This window comes from Rhinatrema bivittatum, chromosome 1 (assembly GCF_901001135.1).
Source record: "Rhinatrema bivittatum chromosome 1, aRhiBiv1.1, whole genome shotgun sequence".
In the NCBI taxonomy this organism is placed as follows: Eukaryota; Metazoa; Chordata; class Amphibia; order Gymnophiona; family Rhinatrematidae; genus Rhinatrema; species Rhinatrema bivittatum.
Genome location: NC_042615.1, coordinates 806,099,560 through 806,124,220, shown reverse-complemented (window position 1 = coordinate 806,124,220; position 24,661 = coordinate 806,099,560). Strand labels below are relative to the sequence as shown.

General features: G+C 42.9%; 1 protein-coding gene across 5 annotated transcripts in view; it reads left to right on the top strand.

Annotated features, from left to right (window-relative positions):
* KIAA1328 (KIAA1328 ortholog) overlaps positions 1 to 24,661 on the top strand; it is a 689,482-nt gene that overhangs the window by 65,863 nt on the left and 598,958 nt on the right. For all 5 annotated transcript variants that reach the window (XM_029581051.1, XM_029581069.1, XM_029581077.1 and 2 more), the window contains one exon: positions 18,615 to 18,730. In XM_029581051.1, the coding sequence (XP_029436911.1) occupies positions 18,615 to 18,730 (116 nt within the window). The remainder of the gene's footprint in view (positions 1 to 18,614; positions 18,731 to 24,661) is intronic.

Genomic DNA, 24,661 nt, shown 5'->3' with positions numbered 1-24,661 from the left:
TGTTTTGTGCCCTGAAGCACCCTACACAGCCCGGGGGCTGGTCTCAGACCATGACAGTGCCACACCTGGAAGGGTGGACGAAGAGAGGACCTGGAAGCAGGGCAAGAAGGTGAAGACTGGAACAACAGGACAAGGACTGTAGTTTGTGCTTCAGGGCACAAAACATGCCTTCAAGTCTGCTGTTCAAGTCTCTGGAAGGCCCTCGCTTTTAAATTTGTGGTTTTCTTCTGGTTCCGAGTTCCTGAATCCCTGAATCCTGTTGCGAATCTTCTGAGAGTTTCCTTCCTGAATCCTTGAACCCTGCGTCCGGTCTTCGGAGTGTCTTGTTTAGCATTCATCCATGTCCAAGAGTCAAGCCTGAGTCTGCTTCCTGTTTGCGTGGTCTGCGATAAGCCCACCGGCTGTGTAGAGTGCTCATCAGGGCAAGCCTCTCCTGAATCTTCTTCATGTTCCAGGTCCAAACCTCTTAATCTCTATCATCTGGAACCTGGTCTGTCTTTGGCGTGGTCTGCAACCAGCCCGTGGGTTGTGTAGGGTGCACTGTGGGGAGGGCCCCATCTGTATCTGAATCCTGAATCTGAGTTCTATATCAGAGTCCTGAACCTGAGTCTGTATCCTGAATCTGAATCCGTATCTACCAAGTCTCCAAATGCTTAGTCTCATCCAAGTCTTCAGTTGCCTTGGTCTCATCCAAGTCTTCAGTTGCCTTTGTCTCGTCCAAGTCTCTGAGTGCTTTCGTCTCGTCCAAGTCTTCTAGTGCCTCATCTCATCAAAGTCTCCAAGTGCCTTTGCCATGCCTTGCTCTTGTTCCAGAATCGTCTTCTGTCCTTGACATCTGTCCGTCCTTGACACACTTGCCTTTCCCATGCGGCAGGTCCAAAAGGGCTTTCAGGTGGTCGGACGGCTATCCCAGAGATCAGCATTGTGTTGCTGGGTCTCCTCTTGGTGTGTACAGGTTCGGCATAGGTCCGAGTCTTCAGCCTGTGCTCGGATACACCTCGCTTGCCACAGCACCTTCCCTGGAGCCTGACCTGGGGGTTGTGCTTTGGCCTAAAGCTCTTGAGCAAGTGACCGCTATTCCGTGCTCACAACACAGATGATACAAAATTATTCAGAGTAGTTAAATCACAAGCCAATTGTGATAAATTTCAGAAAGACCTTGTGAGACTGGAAAGTTGGGCATCCAAATGGCGGATGAACTTTAATGTGGATAAGTGCAAGGTGATGCATATAGGGAAAAATAACCCATGCTGTAGTTACACGAAGTTAAGTTCCATATTAGGAGCTACCACCCAGGAAAGAGATCTAGGCATCATAGTGAGTAATGCATTGAAATCATTGGCTCAGTGTGCTGCGGCAGTCAAAAAAGCAAACAATGTTAGGAATTATTAGGAAGGGAATGGTTAATAAAACGTAAAATGTCATAATGCCTCTGTATTGCTCCATGGTGAGACCGCACCTTGAATACTGTGTACAATTCTGGTCGCCGCATCTCAAAAAAGATATAATTGCGATGGAGAAGGTACAGAGAAGGACTACCAAAATGATGAGGGGAATGGAACAGCTCCCCTATGAGGAAAGACTAAAGAGGTTAGGGCTGTTCAGCTTGGAGAAGAGATGGCTGAGGGGGGGATATGATAGAGGTGTTTAAAATCATGAGAGGTCTAGAATGGGTTAATATGAATCAGTTATTTACTCTTCGGATAATAGAAATACTAGGGGGCACTCCATGAAGTTAGCATGTGGCACATTTAAAACTAATTGGAGAAAGTTCCTTTTCACTCAAAGCACAATTAAACTCTGGAATTTGTTGCCAGAGGATGTGGTTAGTGCAGTTAGTGTAGCTGTGTTTAAAAAAGGATTGGATAAGTTCTTGGAAGAGAAGTCCATTACCTGCTATTAATTAAGTTGACTTAGATAATAACCACCAGAATTACTAGCAACGGTAACATGAAATAGACTTAGTGTTTGGGTACTTGCCAGGTTTCTTAGGGCCTGGATTGGCCACTGTTGGAAACAGGATGCTGGGCTTGATGGACCCTTGGTCTGTCCCAGTATGGCAATTTCTTATGCTTGTTATGTTTCTGGCACAAGAACTCCAGCTTCCGCCCTAGACTAACATCAGCCCTGTAAACTATATTCTTCTTGCGGCTTGGAGTTAAGTTTCCAGCACTAAGAAAACAGGACGTGAGCCATCACACCTCTCTGCATTGGGGCATAATACCTAATCTCCTCATTAGCTTGGAATTTTCACGTGAGGGCGCTAACTTAAATGCACAATGTTGTGTGTGCAAACCTCCTTGCTGCATCAACAATAGAGTTTGTGCATAAAAAAATATGTGCACAGTTGCGGGCTAAACTGTGCACTGTTTGCATCGGCCCCCATAGTTTGGTAGAGCTGATGCTAACGCAGTTTGAAAAATGAAACCTTTCAGAATGAGTAAGGTCCGTTCCTCAAGCAGGGAAAACGGGGCGGCCATTGACTTTTGTGGGTAGGTGAAGGATCAGGAGATGGACGATGATGCCAGAAAGATTTTCTTTTTTTTTTTTTCAACCGCTCTGAATGGAAATGAAATTGTGCTCGTCACAATCTTCCTTTTCACCATTTTCTCGGTTTAATTCTAATACATTATGTTAAGGCAGAGATGCAGGGTGCCAGGACCAGGAAAACAGGCCAGCTGTTTTCTGTGTAAAATCATTTGAAAACGTATTACCATTTGTATAAAATATTTTAGTGTGGGAACTGAAATAAAGCTGCAGGGAGTATATTAAATGACAAATGAATAAGTACTGTAAAACAGTGGCAATTTTTGAATATTCTCACTGGCGCCTAGGGCTTGTACAATGGGGAGAACTTTCTGTTCTTGCTTCTAATTAGGGCTAGGACTTGAGTACTGAGAGACAGTCTTAGGCAGTGTCTCAGTTTGAAAGCAGATCCGGTACATTTTTATAAAAATAGAAATGTATTTTGGCCATGATTTGTTTGTTGGGAGCTGGTGGTCCTTGATTGGCAGTTTTAACTAGCTCCTCTGAAGGAGGTCGGAGAGAAGCGTTCTCCGTATCTTTGAGCCTGTCATTCCCTTGGAGCCATCGTTGCTGTGTGTTCACCCCAACTCTGCACGACTGCACTGCAGTCCTATCTCTCCATCTGGAAAGTCTCTGGGAGACCAGCAGTACTTAAGAAAGACTTTTCCAAGAAGATTGTATTAAAAGGAGTGTGCGGGCGCCTGTATGTGTGCATGTGTGAGCGCACATACACGGGAATTTAAAGTCATGCACGCAGTTGTGTGCGTATGATTTAAAATGCACCAAGTGCATATACGTGAGATCCTAATTTTAAACGGTTACATGAGCAAAGGTAGTTCACGTATCTTCCTTAGGACTTTGTCAACTTTAATGTGCACACGTGAGTGGATTTTAAAGCATGCACGCATGAAGGGGCAATCTTAGTTTTACCAATTAATCCACCAGTTTGCCCAGTGTATCTCAGGGTCATCCAGACCCTCTGGTTCTTCAGCCTGTACTCCCTCCAGTTTATCCAGACCCCCTCATCCAGTCATTTTAGGCCTAAAAAAAGATTTCTGGATATTCATGCCTCATCAACAACACGCTGTGGCTGCTGGATTTAAAATACGGATGTAGGTGCGTAAATGTTGGTCCCTGACTCCGCCCCCTTTGCCAACACGTTTGGTTGTTTGCGTGCATGCTTTTGCGCACACAATGGGGCCATTTTAAAATACGAGTTGCTTGTGCTCAGTCTAGATACGTGTATGGGCCTTTTAACATGAGCAACTCTTTTAAAATGTACCTCCATTTGCATTATGTATGCAACCATGGTGCGATGGTAACCAGGGTGTCTCAGTGGTTAGGGGCTGAAACACCGCTCCCTACTTCAGGGCCTGGGTGGGGAAGAAAAGCTTCAAAGCCCTATCTTTGTGGAATTTTGGGTTGCTCTTCCATCTCCAGCACACTCTGTCAGCAAGCACGGCCACTCCTCAGTAAGGCAAATGTCCAGACAGGGTTTGTCTTTACAAGCTAAAGTAAATTTTCTGAAAATTGATGCACGACTTAAAATAAGATACAAAAAGATAGTAACAGGTTACAGTTTACATCAAGTGGTGGCAGGCAGATGCTGCTTTTTTTTTTTTGAAAATCTCTCCAGACTTTCCTTCTCTCCAGATAGAGGTTTCTTATAAGATCAAGAGCAGGCAGTCTCCTTTTTCCCTCTGAGAGGTGTTGCTGCTCTTCTGGTCAAGTGCCAGCTTCGTAGCCAGTTTCTCACACACCCTTTCTACTTCACTGGGTTACTGACATACTTACTGAATCTATAGTGAACACAGACTCCTAGCAGCTCTCCACACTCCGCACCTTGAAGCCCAAATGCCCTCAGCCTTGGAGTCCCTAGCACTGCCAGGTACTGATGGCAGGAAAAAGGACCCTGTCCCTTCCAGTATGCAGGGTTTTATATTCTGAGAACAAAGATATCTCCCTCTGTTGTGATGTCACTATACCTCCGCCATACCAAACTGCTCCACTTTCACTGACCGAGACCTTTAGAACAGGGTTTGGCCACTCCAGTACTTGAGTGCCTCAGACTAGTCTGGTTTTCAGGATATCCACAATGAATATGCATGAGATATATTTGCATGTACTGCCTCCATTGAATGCAGATATATCTCATGCATATTCATTGTGGATATCCTGAAAACCGTTGACACCACCTTAGTAAGTGGGGGACACCTTGTGACCCACATGCATCTTATATTTAGTCCATACATACAAGTAAGTCAAGATGATTCATTGACTGCCTGAGTATTTAGAAAAACACAAACTTCTTATTTGGTTTCTACAGTTAATCTATTGTACAATTGGTGTTAAGAAAGAGAAATCTTTTGAGAAAACTCCTTGGAAAGCTGACTCTGGAGATTGATCCCTTTGTTTCCTGCTCTGTAGCCTCTGTTAAGGCCAGTAATTCTCCGCTAACAAGCAGAAATACATTAGTTATGACTTGTGGGTGACCTCATCTGATGGCACCAAATGGATCTATCTTTCATAGTTCATGTGTGTTGGCTCATGAGCCCCTCAGTCTCTCTTTGACCAAGCTACTACATGGATATGTACCCTCTCTTTCTCTCTTTTTAAGATTTGTTGTTCTTCTTTTTACTGCCGTATTTCGTCCTTTTGCATCTACTGCTGCTCCGGTAGCCCTTTAACGGCACTTTAAATGCCATTTAGAAAAAAACAAATTGAACTATTTTCAAAGGATGTCAAAAGAAAAGCCCAAGGCCAAAAAGCCTGTTATTAGCGTCTGCAAGGTCTGCATTTGTGGGTGGCGAATGTTCATCACCGATTCCCATGAGGCATGCTACAAGCTCCTGGGTCTGGATCATGCTGTGGTGAACCACAACTGTGGCTGCATGTCTCCTAAGACTCAGCAATCTTGGACACGGAAAATGTGGGACTTCAGAAAAGCGACCAAGGATAAGTGCTGACAAAGTCAGGTATCCAAGCTGCACCTTATCCTTCTGGAGCAGGAAATTGTCAGACTCCTGGCATGTGGAGCTAGGCTGAGATTCCTCAATGCTTAATCCCTGCTTTTTTGGGAGAGCTCCCTCCCCCCACTATGGTGCTGGCTGCCAGATCTGACACAGATGAGGGGGTTGAGCAAGATGCAAAGGAAGGCGCCTAAGTGGAGTCTTTGTCCAGGGCAGGCCTATAGGAGTTGAAGAAGCAGAAGTCGGTACTTGGAGACCATCTTCAGCACCAAGGAAGGATGGGGACAAGGTTCAAGTGGCATCGTATGTCATGGCAAGGGAAGTCCCCATGGTGCTGACTCATCTTTTCCACCTGGCTCCCAACCCATTGAAGAACATAATCTATGGCATCAGTGAGAAGTCAAGGCACCATCACTGTACTCAGCACAGAAATCCGCAGTAATGCCATCTCCAGCAGCGTTGTTGCAAGGGATCATTGTGCCATTAAGGAAGGCGTGGGTTTAGCATCCAGTCCCTTTGGTGCGGAGCAATTTGGATCAGATAGGCATGTCATCTAGGAAGCCTAGCACTTTGGTGAGTTGCAACAGAGTGAAGAAGAACCTATATGGGCACCCGAGGAAGTACTGAGAGAATCCTGAGAGCATGCTGAGATCAGAAGGTGATTTTGCTAGTGACTGAAGAGGTTTTGTAGATATTGCATTGTTGTGAAATGTTGTAACTTAAAGCTTGGGGTAAAAGAGAGACTGTGAGGTAAATTGATATTCTGTGTGTGTTTGATTTAAAATAGTAAGCTAGGTTAATTTTCAATATATTTTTTTCCTCCCTCCCACCCCAAGCACATTTTTAGATTTATAGATTGTTATCCAAGTTATGAGGACAAGAGGAACTTTTCTTCACATCAAGAATCAATCAGGGATTTAGATAAAACAAGGGAGTAACTCAACTCTTATCAGTAGATTAACTGTTGTCCCTTACAGGCCATTGAAACGAACCTAAAATGCACCAAATATATTAAAGGACTTTATATCAGATTAGGTATCCCCTACTGTCTTAGCAACCTTAAATAACAACTCAGTAATATTAAGATGCAGCAGCAATCAGCAGCGAGATGGGGACCTTCCAGCCTTTTGTACCCAAAGACATATATTTGATTATCTACCAATTGGTGAGAGGCTGCACACGTGTACTCAAAGAGCTCCAGGCTCTCTAAAAATGAACTCTGAAGGCTACAGTGGAAGACCTGGAAGAGTTGAGACAGAGTGGTATGCAGAGGAGACCTCCAGGGACATAGTAGTAAAGTCCCAACTCCAATATGGCAGCCTCTGTGCTGCCTTGGAGAAGCAAGGTCACCTAGAAAGAGAATATCACTTTGGTGTAGCAAGGAGTGATCCTACAGCTAGGATTTCTCCAGGCGATGCAGTATCCTCTCTCACCAAGGATGGCTCACCAAAGGCTTGTGCCCACGAGGGAGGGGTTAGGACAGCTGTCATAGTTGATAATTCGATCATTAGGAAAGTAGATAGCTGGGTGGCTGGTGGATGTGAAGATCACTTGATAACTTGCCTGCCTGATGTGAAGTTGGAAAAATAGTTACAGAAATAGGATTTTAGACAGTGCTGGGAAGGAGCCGCCTGTTGTGGCACATGTGGGTACCCAACAACATAGGAAGATGGGGGAGGGAAGTTCTGGAAGCCAAATCTAGGCTTTTAGGTAAAAAGCTTAAATCAAGAACCTCCTGGGGTAGCATTTTTTAAAATGTTTCCTGTCCTACCTGCAGGATTCCAGAGGCAGTCAGAGCTCTGAGACTCAGTGGGGTCGATATAATAAAACGCCTGCTAAAATCAAAGTTAAATTTTAGTTGGGTTTTATTTAATGCACATTTTGAAGATGGGGGATCCCCGTGGGATGTAGGTAGCTAATGATATGCAAATAATTCTAGTTAAAAAAAAAAAAAGTGCTAAACCTTTTTTCTTTTTGTTTTATTCACCAGCCATTTTGCACAGCATTAACTCAAAATCCACATTAAAAAAAAAAGTTCAAAACAAGATGGCTGAAACCTCCTCCCTCCCACTCATCTAAATTTAGAACCCAACTGCCTAATGGTGAACCCCTTCCCTCCCATCTTCAAAAATAAAATAAAATTAGCCGGTGCAGAAGCTGAACTCCTACCCACCTTCCTTCAAAGGAGCTGATTTAGCAGGGTCCAGAGGATCAAACCTCCTCCTACCCATCAGCCTGCCTTCAAAATATAAATTATCTGGAGCCCTCCAAATTCCCCCTCCCCCTTCCACCACCAGAGAACCCCAGCTGGGAAGACCATATCTCCTCATGCAGAGCTTCTCCCTCATTGGTAGCTGATTGGTCCCTCCTGGTCAGCTGTCAGTGAAAGGACCAATAATCTTTTCAGAATTCTGAAAGGACAGCCTTCTGAAAGGGGGTTTGGTCCTTTCACTGACAGCTGACCAAACAGCTGCCAGTGAGGGGAGCAGCCCTGGCTGAGGAGTAAGATTTTCTGGTGCTGGTGTTCTCTGGGTGTTGGGGTACAGAATTGAAGGACTTGGGGCTATTTTTTTTTTTTTTAAAGGCAGGCAGATGGATGGGGAGGTGTTTGGCTCACTAGGCCTAGCTAAATTGGCCACCTCCTTTGAAGGTAGGGGGGAGTTCTGCTCGCCTGGCTAATTATTTCTCAAGGTGGGAAGGAGGGCAGGAGGACTCGCCTGCCCAAGTAGGGTTTGGTGGCTTCCTCTTTACCACGGGAAGTTTAACTTCTGCTTATGACTAGGAGTTAAATTTCCCGTAGTAAAAGAAAGTGTGCTAGTATGCCTCCTTGCACTGCAGGGAAATAGCTAATAAGGGGGCGATTTAACAGGGTGCGCGCGGTAGAACGCACAGTTTTACCTCTAATTGTACGTGCATTTTTTGAGCATAGACTTTACTCCTGATGCAGCAAGGATTTTTTTTGTGCATAAAATGTATATTGTAGGAGAGTTTGATCGATATATCGGTAAGCCATCCTTTACTCCTGGTTTGTGAACACCATTTGAATGGAATGGTAAGTTTTGGCTGGGAACAAGTTTTGAAAGGCCCTACACATAATTTCGGACACACCCTGGATCTGGAAGTTTTGAATGCCTCGGTTGCTAAATCTCACACCTTTTTATTGTCTGAGACGAGTTCCATGGTCTGACCATTTTTAAATTTCCTTTTCATTCCCAGCTATTGTTAGTTTAGCAACACTGGATACCCCATTGCGCTCCTTGTTGAGAAGAGGTCAAGTAGATGGTGAGGCTTTGGATGAAGTGCTGTCCACAAGTTTGGCTGGATTGGGTCCTTCTGATGTAGGTGCTGCTGTTACTGTACGGGATTCGGTTCTTGTTGAGACTTTAGATAAGGTTTCTCCTGTAAAATCTCTTTGTTAACGTTGTGTTTCATGTAACAGGTGGTTTCCTTATCAGCTGTCTAACCTTAGAGGGTGCTTAGGTAGAGTAAAATGCAATTAGTGCAAATCCAAGTCTATAGAAGTCCCTCAGGCGTATTGGGCATTGTTGGCTATCTACAAGAAATGTATGGGCGAAGTAAAGAAAGCCTTTTTTAGTTCCCAAATTCACTCAGCTGAAAATAATTCTAAGGAGTTAAGTAAGCTGCTTTGTAATTTAACAAATTCACCCAGGGTCCAGTAAACGGGGGACTCTACTATTTCCGATGACTTAGATTGTGATGCTCTTTTGACATTTTTTCACGGCCAAGGTTTCCAAAACGGTTTCATTCTTTAGTTCTATTAAACATTGGTTTATAACATTACCAGAGGGCTCTTTAATAAATTGCTCTCACTTTATTTGTATGTGATTTCTTCACTGAATGCCTCCTTTTGACCTCTGAACCTATCTAATGTTAAGGTCTTGAAATCTACAGAGGATATCATCTTACCATTTTTTACATCTCTAGTTAATTTGTCATTTCAGTAAGGTAATGTTCCCAATATATTAAAACAAGCCTCAGTGAGGCCTTTGCTGAAGTGGCCTGGCCTCCATCCATCTGATTTGGGTAATTATTGACCCATTTTGTCTTTCAGTTGTCCCAAAAATTCTTGAAACTTTGGCTTTGAAATAACTGAATGACTCTGTACAGGATTTTCAAGTACAGGATGAATTTCAATTTGGCTTTTGAAAGTCGCCCAGCCCTGAGACGTTGCTGCTCTCTAGTCTGGACGACATTTGGCGAGGATTCGATGGGGGGTGGGGCACAGATTTATTTTGCTGTCATTGGATATATCTGCCGCCTTTGACACCATTGACTATCAGTTCCTCCTTTATAGACTTAGAGCGTGTGGCATTCCTGGCTCACTACTGAGATGGTTTCAGTCTTCCCTTTCCGGCTGATTACAGGAAGTGCGTGTTGGTGCTAACTGTTCTTCATTCATACTGGTGTCCCACAGAGTTTGGCCCTATCAGCATTTCTTTTCAACAGATATATATATAGAGAGAGATAGATAGCTAGATATATCACCATTATGTAAGCTGCTGGCTGGGCTCTCTATGGGATACTGTTTATACACTGAATCAATTTAGTTTTTTTTTTTATCCCTGTTCGCCCTTCATGGGTTGAGACTGCAAGTGTTGTTTCTATCTGCTTGTCAGTAGTATGACAATGGCTTCCTCACAACAAATTGTCTCTAAACTTTTTAAAAACTGGATTGTTCTTCAGCATTCCTCTGGAGAATCTTTCCCATCTTCCCTGAATGTGGGGAATGCTGATCTACTGATTGCCACCAAAGTAAGAAGTTTGCGTGTAATTTATCTTTTCTACTATAGATTAAGGTGGTGGTGAAGAACGGTTTTTTTAAGCTTCGCCTGTTGCAAGGCCTGAAGCCATCATTGAATACTTTTGATTTTTGAACAGTAGTACAGGCATTAATTTTCCTGATAAAAGATTATTGCAGTTCAGTCTATTTGGGGTTGCCAGTTTATACAGCGTGAGATTCTCTAGAAAGCTGTGGCTTAGCTGAACTCTGAAAGTAGCATGAAAGATCATATACCTCCTACTCCTGGGGGAATTCTGCGCACAAAAACTGAAAATTCTGCAAAATTCTGCAAACTTTATATTGATCAAAATAACACAATTTACATGACAGTCTTTAAGTAACTACATTTTAAATTATTACAAAAAAAAAGTTGTTACTTAAAGTTGCAGAATTTTAAATATTTTGAGCAGAATTTCCCTAGAAATTAACTGTAAGAGTGTCCTTTCCACTCGTTCTCCCTACTCTCCTGGCCAGTTTGCTTCTCAGGTCCCAACTCCTCCACCTGCCAGTATCTCTCCCCTCCACCTCTAGGCTTAACCCCTTCCACTCTATTGCCAGTCCCAGACTTTGACCCTGTTCTCAGTACTGCCCCTCCCTCTCTCACACACATGCTCCCTCTCTCTAATGCACATACACACACCCTCATACAGGCTCCCTCACATACACAATCCCTTCACACAGGCTAGCACCCTCACATTCACACAGTCCCTTTTTCACACACACTAGCTCCCGATCTCTCTTACACATACACACTCCTTCACAATCTCCTCATATAGGCTCCCTCTCTCTCTGAAACTCACACTCAAGCATCTCCCCAGCCCCCTCTTTTACCTCCCATGCTCTCTCTCACCCTCCTGCTCTGTCACCCTCCCCTCCCCTCACATAGGCTCCCTCTCTGAAACCTACAAGCATCCCCCCACTCCTCCTTTTACCAACCAAGCTGTCTCTCACCCTCCCCCATACCCCCTCTCCTCTCTCACACATATTTTCTCTCACCGGCATCCCCTTCCCCTCATATAGGCTCCCTTTCTCTGAAACCCACACTCAAGCATCCCCCACCCACCCTCTCTTACCTCCCATGCTCTCTCTCTCACACCCTCCTCCTCTCTCTCACCTTCCCCACCTCCCTTCTCACCAACCATGCTCTCTGTCACCCTCCTCTCTCTCACACATACATTCTCACCGGCATGCCGCAGGACGTGCTCTGTTCGCAGCGAAGATGAAGGCCCGGGCACGCCGTTCGCGGCACATTGGGGGCCTTCCCTTTTCACCGCGAACGGCGTGCCGGGCCTTCATCTTCACCACGAACGGAGCGCGTCCCGTGTGTCACGGGTCACGCTCCATTCGCGGCATGCCAGGGTCTCCTCTGCTATTTTCTCTGGGCTGAGATGCCCCCACTCTCGCGCTGGCCGCTGTCCGTGCGCATCCGGTTTTGGAGGGAGGAAATCGGCGAGGCGACAGTGAAAATCTGCGGGAAGGGCGACGAGGGAGGAAATCTGCGAGGTGAGAGAGCAGATCTGCTGGGAGGGGGAATTCTGCATTCCGCAGTAGCACAGAATTCCCCCAGGAGTAAACTCCAGTGCTAGCTGAATTGCACCGGTTGTGAATTCATCAGTGCATTGTATATAAAGTGTCAATCCTGGTGCACAAACTCCTGGATATATCCTTTTTGCCCTGTACTTAATGTTTGTTGCGTGTATATAATCCTTCAATAGCACTTCAGTCTTCTCAGCGTGGTTTGCTTAAGCTTCCTTCAATGCGCTTTGCACAGCTCACAGTCAAGGGAGAGAATTTTTCTGTGACTTCCCCTGACATTTGGATCTTATGGCACCTTACCATATATACTAAGATCCTTAAGTCACTTTTGAAATATTTATTTAAGCAGGTCTTTCTGTATGTCATAACCTCAGTGGCATTAATGTGAGAAAATCTGTTTTGATTCGATGTTTTGAAGTTTTATTTTTTTGAGAATTGTTTTGTCTGTGATGTATGTTCTCTTTTATGAGTGTTTATTTTGTACTTTGCCCAGAGCTCGTGCATATGGTAAGTAATAAATACTGTAAATAGTATTTAGTATTTATTTAAAATTAATCACATAACACATGAAGAACGTAAGAACATGCCATACTGGGTCAGACCAAGGGCCCATCAAGCCCGGCATCCTGTTTCCAACAGTGGCCAATCCAAGTTACAAGTACCTGGCCTAAGTGATTTACATTAAAAACATGCAAAATCAAAATAAAACAAATACATGGTAACTATAAAACATAAAAAAAACAGTGATTTCAATAAATAAATAAATAAAATAAATGTATAACTGTGCATCCCACTTAGAGCCCTTGCATGGAAATCATATGCAAATGAAGGCATTAACCATTAGCCCCCGGTGCCGAGAGGTGTGCTGGCTTACCTCACATTTTCTTAGTGCTGGAAATTTTACTCCTGGTCTGAGGTAGAGTAAAGCTTCCAGCACTAGTTAAGCTGCCCTACAGCTACTTTGCCAGCCCTGCTTGTTCTTATGCTAGAAAGGGCATAAATAAACATGAGGATAAAGGTGAGCCAGTTGATATAGTGTATCTGGATTTCCCACAAACATTGACAGAGTCCCTCATGCGAGACGTCTTAGGAAATTAAAAAGTCATGAGATAGGGGGCAATGTCCTATTGTGGATTGCAAACTGGTTAAAAGATAGAAAACAAGGAGTAGAGCTAAATGGTAAATTTTCCCAATGGAAAAAGATGAATAGTGGAGTGCCCCAGGGATCTGTCCTGGGACCACTGCTTTTTAGTATATTTATAAACAACCTGGAAATGTGAACAAGTGAGGTGATCAAATTTGCAGACACAAAATTATTCAAATTGTTAAATCACAAGAGGATTGTGAGAAATTGCAAGAGGACTTTGCAAAACTGGGAGACTGGGCAAGCAAATGGCAAATTAAATTTAATGTAGGCAAGAGCAAAGTGATGCACTTAGGGAAGAGTAACCCAAATTATAGCTACATAATGCAAGGTTCCACATTAGGAGTCACCACTCAGTAAAAGGATCTAGATGTTATCACTGAAAATATGTTGAAATGTTCTGCATAGTATACAGCAGCAGCCAAGAAAGCAAATAGAATGCTAGGGATTATTTTGAAAGGAATGGAGAATAAAACATTGACAATCATAATGCCTCTGTATCGCTCCATAGTGTGACCTCAGCTTGAGTATTGTGTGCAGTTCTGATTGCACATCTCAAGAACGTGGGACTCTTCAGCTTGGATAAGAGACGGCTGAGAACTATAAAATAATGAGTGGAATGGAACAAGTAAACCTGAATCAGTTGTTTACTCTTTTGAAAAGTACAAAGACTAGGGGAGACACAATGAAGTTACTGGGTAATACATTTAAAACTAATAAGATTAAATATTTTTTTACTCAACGCATTATTAAACTCTGGAATTTGTTACCAGAGGATGTGGTGAAAACTATTAGTGTAGTTGCATTTAGGAAAGGGCTGGACATGTTTTTGGAGGAAAAATCCATTAACCATTATTAAGGTAGAGTTGCAGAAATCCACTGCTTATTCTTGGAATAAGCTTGGAATCTAACTGCCTCTTGGGATCCTGCCAGGTACTTGTGACCACTGTTGGAAACAGGATACTGGGCTTGATGGACCTTTGGTCTGACACAGTATTGAAGTCTTATGTACTTATGCTCTAAATGTATTCCACATATTAAAAAAGACAGAAGGAGGAGTAAACGAATGCCAGCATAGCTAAAAGGTGAGTAAAAGAAGTTGTTATATAGCCAAAGAACTTCTTTCAAAAAATTGGAAAGAGGCTGTTAATGAAGAAAAGAGGAAAAAGCATAAGCAGTGGCAAATTAGATGCAAAACATTGATAAGGTGGGCAGAAAAACAATTTGAAAAGAAGCTTGCTAAAAAGGCACAAACTCATAATTAAAGTTTTTTCAAAAGATCTGATGCAGGAAGCCCATGAGACAGTTGGTTGGACCATTAGGTGATGCAGGCATAAAAGGGGCACTTAGGGACGACAAGGCCATAGCAGACAGACTAAATTAATTCTTTGCTTCAGTGTTTACTTAGGAGGACATTGGGGAGATAATCTTCCTAGAAATTCACTGTAAGAGTGTCCTTTCCACTCGCTCTCCCTACTCCCCTGGCCAGTTTGCCCTCTCAGGTCCCAACTCCTCCACCTGGAGGAACTGAAACAAATCATGGAGAACCTGGAAGACGTAATTGGAATAATTGACAAACTAAAGATTAGCAAATCACTTGAACCAGATGGTTTACACCCCAGAGTTCTAAAAGAATTCAAAACTTAAATTGCAGACCTATAACTATTAATTTGTAATCTAACATTGTCTATTGTACCTGAAAAGTGGAAGGTGGCTGATATAATGCCAGTTTTTAAAAAGAGCTCCAGGGGGTGATCCGAGAATCTATAGACTGGTGAGCTTGACATTATTGTCAGGAAAAATCATAGAATCTATTGCAATGATTAAAATTACAGAACATATAGATAGACTTGGTTTAATGGGACACAACCAACATGAATTTACCCAAGGGATGTCTTGCCTCATCAATCTGATTCATGTTTTTGAAGGAGTTAATAAACTTGTCAATCCTTTTTTTCAGTCAATGCACAGTTAAGCTCTGGAATTCATTGCCATATAGGATGTGGTAAAGGCGCAGTTATCATAGTTGAGTTTAAAATAGGTTTGGACAAATTCCTGGAGGAAAAGTCCATAAATTATTAATCAGGTGAAAAAAAGCAGTGGCTTTCAGTGGTGAAAGCCACTGCTTATCCGTGAGCACAAGCATCATGAACTCTCTCTGTTTGGGATCCTGCCTGGTACTTGTGATAGCAGTAACAGGATACTGGGCTTGATGGACTGACCCAGTATGGCAGTTCTTATGAACAGTTAACAGAATTTGTGAAGAATTGTTTTGCTGCTCCTGTTCAAGATGAAGGAAGTGTTTCCATTTAATGGAGCCCCACCCGGTCTGATATCAGGGTGCGCTTCGCCATGGGAGTTACCAGCCGTAGGCCTAAGCCCCCAGTAAACAAAGTAGGGTTTATCGAGTCAGAGAATAAGGAGGGTGCTTCGATCCAGCCAGACTTCGTCCCCTCCGAGGCAGTGGAGGTCTCTTCCTTCATTGCCATCATCATCAGGGGCATGACTTAGCATCTCCCCTTGGTTGGGGCTAGAGGAGAGGATTCTTGGGAATTCTGTCAGATCCCTTGGCTGATTTGCCTCCGTATACCTTTCCTCCTGAAGATCGTTGCTACTCCAAGTTCCTGGACAAATTAGCCAAAGCTTTTAACATCAGTGTCCGGAAAAGGGATGACCCCCAAGCAGTGAGAACAGCATATACCCCCTCCCCCATTTTGCTTTTAAATGCTTCCCCTCCCCTTCTCCACTAACCTGCTTCATGCTTCCAGTACTTCTGTCGTAAGAACAGTGCTAGGAGTGGGTAAGAGATGCCTTGCTTCCAGCAGGGATTTTCTGGAGCCTTAGACAAAACAAAACTGAGGAGCAAGGATGGGGGCTGATTTGCGACCCCAGAAAATGTATTTTTAAGTCTTCGGTTGGGGCTTGGAGGGTTGGGGGCTGCTGGGCTTGGCAGGGCCATTTAAGACATATTGTGGAGGGAGATGGGAATCAGGCCTCAGGCTCTTTTTTTCTTTTTGCTTTACAGTGCCACTGAACCAAATATCTTGTGACGATATCCTGTTATCTGGCAGGTTATCCGGCCACACAAGACTGGAAGAGTTTACACCTGCTCTAAAGCAGATTTAAAGTTATGCGGCTAACTTAACTGGTTCTAATTGAAAATCTGCTAAGTTAGCTGGAGAACTTTACCTCACCCTGGAATGCCTCTTTTTATTTTTTTTTATTCAGCCAGATTTTAGCTAGATAGTGACTTATCCGGCCAAATCTAGCTAGTTAAGTGGCTCAGTATTCAAATACTTGCTAATTAGCTGGATAATTAGTGAGTTGCTGCATAACAGCAGCTGGTGGAAGGAGCTCTAATCTCTTTCCACTGTTTGGTCTCTAAGTTCATGAAAGGGCTTTGGCACCCCAGGCCTCTGGTTAGTAATCCTCCAGTGGTACTAGCTCAGCTCATGAAGTCTTCCTTTGTACCTCTGGAGTTGGCAAATGTGAAGTTTCTCAGTAGGAAAGTTGTGTTCTGCTGGAAGAGTCAGTGAATTGCAAGCACAGGTAGCCTGTTCACCATATCTTCAGTTCTTCCATGACACGGTACTTCTATGTACTCACCCTAAGTTAATTCCTAACGTGGTATTGTCTTTTCCCATTAACCAAACTGTTGGGCTACCCACCTTCTTTCCAAGACCACGTGCACATAAGGGGAATAAGGTTTTTCACCCTTTGGACTGTAAGAGAGCCTTAGCGTATTATCTGAGAAGCATTTGACTTCATTGTAAACCCTCTCAACTGTTTTTATCCTTTGATCCCAAAAGATTGGGAGTGGCAGTAGCCAAGAGGACTCTGTTTAATTTGACTAACAGACTGTATTGCACACTGTTATGCACTGGCTGGCTTACAGATTTCAGATGGCTTCAGTGGTTCACCTCAGGGCCACTTCCAGTACATTTGCAAAACTATGTCTTGGTCATCTGTGCACAGCTTCATGCCCCAGTGCTGTCTGGGCAACATGAAGCTTTGGGCATGCAGATGTATCCTGAAGTCCATTTTCCACTGGTGGGGCTGAGTTGCAACGCTCAGCTTGGGATTCCCCAGAAGTCATGGCTAATTCATCCCTGCTTGTTGATGGAGGAAGCAAGTTAGCTTACTTTAGCCATGCTTATCACCAGCTCGCCTCTCTGGAGTTGTTGACTACCCTCACTAAAGCTTAAGCTTTGCAAAAAACTGAGGGGCTTATGAGACAAAATGTGCGCATTCCTGCACCTGCTCAGTAAAGTTTTGCTGGGCTATGAGAGATGAATCCATTTGGGGCCATCGGATGAAGTCTCCCACGAGTCATGGCTAATTCAGCCTGTTGTCTAAAGAGAACCATTTTACAGGTAAGCAAACCTGCTTTTTTCTGAGATAATTTTGAAAGGAACAGCAAAGGAATGAACTGAAGTAAAATATAAAAAGAAAATCATGGAGAACCTTTGTACTCTTCCTGCAAAGTTAGACGTGTTGTGGTATCTAGATACTCATTTTATTTGTAATAGCTTGTTTTGTATTCAAAGGCTTCTGTAGAAAGAAAAGGTCAACAAACAAGCTGTAGGCAATACTGTTTTATTGGACTAACTTAATATATTTTTGACTAGCTTTAGAGAGCTGTGCTCCCTTCATCAGGTGAGTGCCAAATGAGCTCATTTTGTACTGACCTACTGAAGGGAGCATAGCCCTTGAAAGCTAATCACAAATGTATTAAGTTAGTCCAATAAAAAGGTATTGCCTACAGCTTGTTTGTTGACCTTTTCTTTCTGTGTATCTAAGTGGACTTAGCATAGCACTCGCACTACTTCTTAAATGCATCTGTGAAATTCGTTTGAAAAGAGCATTGCCTTAAATGTAGGTTGTTGTACCTTCAGGAAAGCTGTCAGGAGGCAATATATATACTCTTCAGGTCAACAGATGACTGAATTTGCCTTGCTGCTAACTGAACTGTTGGAGAATCATGGTACAAAGAAGGAAAGTTTTTGCAGTGTTTTGGAACTCAGGGAAACTTCTGGGGAGAAAAGAGAAAAGCCAGCCCTGTCTACGCACTGCAGTTAGGAGGGCCACAGTGCAATGGCATAGCACCATTTTTCATAGGTGGTTGTCTGCTATGTAATCTACTGGAAATTAAGCACATTGGGGTCCAGCTTAATATGGACCCCTGCATTTAAACAGGAGCCAAGTCCAAGGAGATCAATTTGGTTAGAGTCTGGGGAGAGAGAGGTTCCTTGATGCTTAAGTGATAGAGGAGCTTTTCGTTCCCTCCGTATTGTGCCTTTTCTACTTTCAAAGACTGTATGCATGCCTCCTAATGTTGTTAAGCACAGGTCAGAATCCAGAATCGTTAGCAGCCTGTTGTCAGTGAGTAGAAAGCCATGATGGCTATGGTCACGTTCTTTTCCAAGCTCTGATATTGTCTTGATCCAACCTGCTTCCTAGGCTTATGCTTCTCTGCACAGTTGATAAAATGCTTGCTGTGCAGTGCATGTCCAGTGAAAAAGACTCTTGTTTTCTAAGCGCTGCTCTCTGCCAGGACACTTTGGTTAGTTGAAAGGTGACATCGGTTCATGCTGAACCATCAGATGTATTCCTCTTGATTTGTTCCATCTTTTTTCAGGGTGAGTGAGGAAAAGGAAGTGACAGAGGAGCGTCTGAAAGCCGAACAGGAGTCGTTTGAGAAGAAGATCAGGCAGCTGGAGGAGCAGAACGAACTCATCGTAACAGAAAGGGAAGATATCCTTTGGAAAGAGTTATTTCTTGCAAAACCAATCGCACAGTCAGCTTCGCTGTTTGAAACAAGAAATGTGAATTACTGAGAAATAATTGTTCTAATTTATAGCAAGGAATAAATCTGCATGGGCCGCCTTTCAAAGGCAATCAGAGAGATGACTTATCAGCATGGGCTGCTGGCTCATCTGAGCTTGAAACTGCCACCCAGCTGTTTCTGTGATGTTATTTCACTGTGAAATAGACACTTGTCAACTAAAATCTCCAATTCATGCTTGTTAATCAAGAACCGTGTCGAGAGAATTTATGCATCAGAAGTGGTGTGTATAGTGAAAAGTGGAATCGGGTGAATAGGTACTTGGTAAAGGCAATTCATGTAAGCAGAAATTTTTATGTTAACACCAAATAGATTATTTGGATTCAGGAGTCGTACTGTGTCCCCTCCCTCTCCTTTCCTTCCCAAAGCTTTTTTTGACTTTTTTTTTTTTTTTTTATCGTGCAGGCAAGCAGAGTAGCGTGACATGTTTTCACCTGAGCCATTTAACTTGACAGCCTCTGTGCAAAAGGGATGTAGCATCATAATTTTGTTTCTGAATTTCTTGTAGCTTTCACTGTGAGGTACATATTCTTTGAAATTGTAACTCGGATAGAGTTCATTAGGGTCAGAGCATTTCACAGCTCAGAAACAACGAAGCTGTGGAGGTCATTAAAAAAAAAAAAAAAAAAAAGATCTTAAGTGCCGTGAACTATTTTACAAGAATTATTGGCTGGGGCAAGGGACACGTGCGACTTCTGTTTGTTGTAACCACGTTTTGTTTTATTAGGAGATTGAAGAGTCAGGCACTTCACAACAATGTCTCCTGCATCCCAAGGGAGAACCACCCCCGTCTTGGGTGGTATCTTTGAATATTTTGTGAATTCGTCTTGAGCGAAATGGTTATGGGAAGGTGGCCTATAAACTAAAAACAAATCTGCTTAGAATCTGGAATAGTTTTGTTCTGTGTGCGTGTGAGGTTTCCTGTTTTCGGCTCTTTCTTAGACATAGCAGGGCTGAGAAGACTTTGTTGTAAAACATTTTCTGCAGTTTTCTGCAGTTTGTTAAAGATTGTTATTATTTATTATACTGAAAATGAGTTTATTGTTCCCCCCCCCCCCCCCCGCATCTTCCTGCTTTGCTTACATAGACTCCTCAACGGTTGGACGGCATTGTAGTTGACCAGCAGAAAAGCAGACTCGACCCATCTGGGCAGTCTAGTAATTCCTGTCCACATTGCAAGCACCTGTGCCTCTGCAAGTTGTAGAAGCTTGATTGCTTGTTAGGGGTTATCATTTCTTATCCAAGTCAGTTGCTGTTTTACTTACTGGTTCTCTACCATCCAATGTGGATGAGAATACAAAAGTCCACACTTAATCCAATACCCTGCCCCTGTATGGCTTACCACCAAGCTTTGTAGTTGTCTAAAAACAGTTACCAAAACTAGTAAGGCTGCTGCCTGAAGATCTGGCCTTCTTCATCTCCGTTGTCTTACTGGACAGTAGCTGGCCATCAGCGCCAACCTGCCAGCACTGAACAAGTTGGTTTCTGGGGACTTAGATCCCACTGGTATCAGCCCAGCTGCCCTGTGGCCTACAATATCGCTTCCTTTCTCTGGCCTTTGTTTCATCTTTAGCACATCTCCCTTGCTTGCAATACTGCATCCTCCCAACCCTGTTTCTACCACTGTTATAGATCATGACAACAGATAAGGACCATTTAGACCCATCTGTTACTGTTTTTGTCTCAAACAACTTTACTGAAAGTCTATTTTATGCATCCTCAGCCCTTTCTGTGAAGATGTACTATATATTCTGATATTGCTCCAGAGCCTACCACCATGTCAGCCTCATACTGTGCTCTCCTTGTTCTGGAACATTCCTTCATCTGAAAAATATTTGCTGCTTGTGCCTGATTTCTACCATAGAGATAATTCAGTGGTTCTTTTATCCCCTTGTCTTTTCTCTTCACTAAGTCTCATGGCTTTTAGTCTAGACCTTGTGACATTTTGGTAGCCTTTCCCTGTATCACTTATAGCCTGTCTATATCCTTTCACAATTATGACCTCCAGAACTGGGTACAATATTATGGGTGAGGGTTCATGATACAAAGATGGAGGGAGGAAGGCTCAGAGGAAATAGGGAAAAATACTTCTTTATTGAGAGGAATATCTTGCCAGCAGTTTTGTTCCAAACAGTGCAGGGGTACGGGGAGGTAAGGTGGGGTGAAGCAGTCCTGGGAATTGGTCAAGCTCTAGAACCATGTTTGGTCAATCATATAGCACATTTGAGGGGCCAGAAGGGGAGAAGACAAAAGCAAATATGCACAGATGTGACTCGGTTGTTTACGCTTTCCAATAATAGAAGGACTAGGGGGCATTCCATGAAGTTAGCAAGTAGCACATTTAAGACTAATCGGAGAAAATTCTTTTTCACTCAATGCACAGTTAAGCTCTGAAATTTGTTGCTAGAGGATGTGGTTAATGCAGTTAGTGTAGCTGGGTTCAAAAAAGGTTTGGATAAGTTCTTGGAGGAGAAGTCCATTAACGGCTATTAATCAATTTTACTTAGGGAATAGCCACTGCTATTAATTGCATCAGTAGCACGGGATCTTCTTAGTGTTTGGGTAATTGCCAGGTTCTTGTGGCCTGGTTTTGACCTCTGTTGGAAACAGGATGCTGGGCTTGATGGACCCTTGGTCTGACCCAGCATGCAATTTCTTATGTTCTTATGTCTTCATCAAGCTTCCACACAGAGGAGGCAAGGCTCTGATATGCTCACACAGACAGGGAAGGTCAACTGGTCCTTATCTTCCAGCATCTACGGTTCTGTTAATCTGATTTTTGCCAAGAAGTAACGGGAGAATTAATAAAAATTCTTAGAAAACAGAGCCCTACGGGTAGCATGCATATAATATGCAATTCTAGCATCTTGCTTTCACAAAGTGATTTTTATAATAAAAAAAAAAAAACAACTTCTAAAACTGAACAACTGTATCTCCAAAACAGAAGAGGGCTGTCAGTCTGAGTGACAGTGTTTCGCTTACAGAAGTGTTTGCATGACTCGTCTCGTGCTGCCTTCCCTGAGAAACCCCTCGTCTGCATCTGCTTTTATTATTTCTGTATTTTTTTTTTCCCTGACTGAAGCCCTCAAAAAGTTAATGAAAATGCCGCAGTAGGGAGCAAAATGAAGAATTTGTGTAATACAGTGGCATTAATATTGATAGAAGAAATTCAGCTGGCTGCTATGCAGAGGAATAATTTAACCTCAAACTATGCTGGAGTTATTTTCTGTGAAATACTGGGCCAAGGTTCATTTCCCAGCCGCCATCCAAGGAAGGGACAGTTTTAAGATTAGCGCTGGAGAGAAGGCAGGTCATTTTAAACATATACTCTTACCTTCCTTTTTCTAAATAAGTTTGCCATAGACCTGGCATGGGACTAACATTAGACTAACATTCATTTATTTATAGGTTTTCCAGGACAAGAGTATCACTCAAAAGCTTATGCCTCAATAAATCTGCTAGTCTATTGGGTGCCACCAGCCTCTATCATTTTTGGACTACAGATTAACACAGCTAACGCTCTGGAAGTTTTGAAAATTGTCATCTGTCTTTCTTGTTTACTTTCTGAAAATGAAATCCTCAATAAAATGTGTGCATATGTAATGTTATGAATATATATATAATTATTTATTTATTTATTTATTTATTTTTAATTTTTATATACCGGAATTCCTGTATGCAATACAAATCAATCCGGTTTACAAGTAACAAAAAGGTTGCCCTGGTCTGGGAGGTTAGACCAGGGTTTTTTACATAGAACATTGAACAATAACAATCAACCAATGAACATTATTACAAGGAACAGTGAAATATCAATAATATTTAACAAATAATAAATAACCTTGTTCGTGTTTTGAATAGTATGTGTGTGTTCCCCTTTTTACAATGGACTTTAGTAGCGTATATCGACTGCAACGGTTATATAATATGTCCTCTGTTAAATGACTGTTAAGTAGGCAATTTTAAATAGTTAAATGTTAAATAGGTATTGCGAATAAGCAAGTACGTGTAAGAAGTTAAGTGTCAAGCTATTCGTGACACCCTACAATGGTTGGATCTGAAAGACAGGAGGAGGTGCTTAGTTACACTCTGGGAATTGGAATGCTTGCCTGAAGAGCCAGGTTTTTAACCTTTTTTTGAATTCTGGTAGATTGGTTCGAGTCGTAGGTCTGGTGGGAGCGCATTCCATTGGTGTGGTCCTGCAGTGGAGAGTGCTCTTTTTCTTAGTGTTGATTTGGCAGGAGCTGCGACTAATGTGCCTTTGTAGGCGCTTCTGATGGGTCTGGAAGATAAGTGTGGCTGAAGTTGAATTTGTAGAGATATAGGTGCGGCGTTATGGATTGCTTTGTGAATGATGGTTAAGGTTTTATATAGGATTCTCTGTTTGATGGGTAGCCAGTGGAGGTAGCTCAAGATGGGGGTAATATGGTCTCTTCTATTAGTGTTAGTTAGGATTCTGGCTGCGGCATTTTGTACCATCTGTAGGGGTTTGATGCTGTTAGAGGGGAGGCCAAGTAAGATTGAGTTGCAGTAATCAAGTTTCGAAAAAATAATGGATTGAAGAACGAGGCGAAAGTCATTGAAGTGAAGGAGTGGCTTTAGCTTCTTTAGGACCTGTAGTTTAAAGAAGCAATCCCTGGTGGTTGTGTTAATGAATTTTTTTAGGTTAAGTTGGTTGTCAAGCCATGCTCCTAGATTCCTGACGTCTGCAGAGAGCTCCATGTTTTGTGCCAGGCTGGGTGCGTGGGTGTTCGGTTTGTGAGAAATCAGTAGCAACTCTGTTTTGCTGGAGTTTAGAATCAGGTTCAGGCTGGAGAGTAGATGTTTAATTGGTTGAAGACAATTCTCCCAGTAGGCGAAGGTTTTTTGAATTGATTCTGTGATGGGGATGAGGATCTGGATGTCATCTGCATAGAGGTAATGAGTAAGCTTGAGTTGTGATAGGAGATGGCAGAGGGGGAGGAGGTAAATGTTGAACAGGGTGGGAGAGAGGGATGAGCCTTGTGGTACACCTTGGTCTGATAGGATGGGGTCAGATTCCTTGTTGTTAATTCTGACCTTGTAAAACCTGTTTGATAGGAACGATTTGAACCAACTGAGAGCTGTGCCTTTGATTCCTATGTTTGATAATTGTTCTAGTAGTTGTGAGTGATTTACTGTGTCGAACGCTGAAGATAGGTCTAACAGGACCAGTAAGAATGACTGTTTTTTCTCCAGGTTCAAAAGTAAATTATCTGTGAGAGAAAGCAAAAGAGCCTCTGTGCTTAGTGATTTACGAAAACCATATTGTGCAGGGGAAAGAATGTTGTGCTCCTCGAGATATTCGGAAAGTTGTTTATTTACGGCTTTTTCCATCAGTTTGGAGATCAGGGGCAGGTTTGCAATGGGTCTGAAGTTGGCTGGGTCCGTGGGTGATGCAGTTGGTTTTTTCAGTAGGGGTTTGAGGATTGCAAGTTTTAGTTGATTAGGAACTGTGCCCATGGCTAGAGAGGTATTGATGATTTCTGCAATAGGTTTTGCGACGGTGCTAGGGATGGCGGTGAGCAGATTAGTAGGGAGTGGGTCCGAGGGATGTGCAGATGGTTTAATTTTTTTAAGTAAATTTTCAATCTCCATGGCTGATGTGGGCTCGAATGACTCTAGTCTAGAATTCAGCGTGGGTAGGTATGTGCTATGAGGTGTTGGAAGAGTTTGATGGGTTGTAAGGGAGCTAGTAAGGTTTGAGATTTTTGTCTTGAAGTAAGTGGCTAATTCGTTGGCTTTGCTGAGCGCTAGTTGGTCTGGAATGGAAGGTGGCATTGGTTTGGTGAGAGATGACACGTAAGAGAATAGAGCTTTAG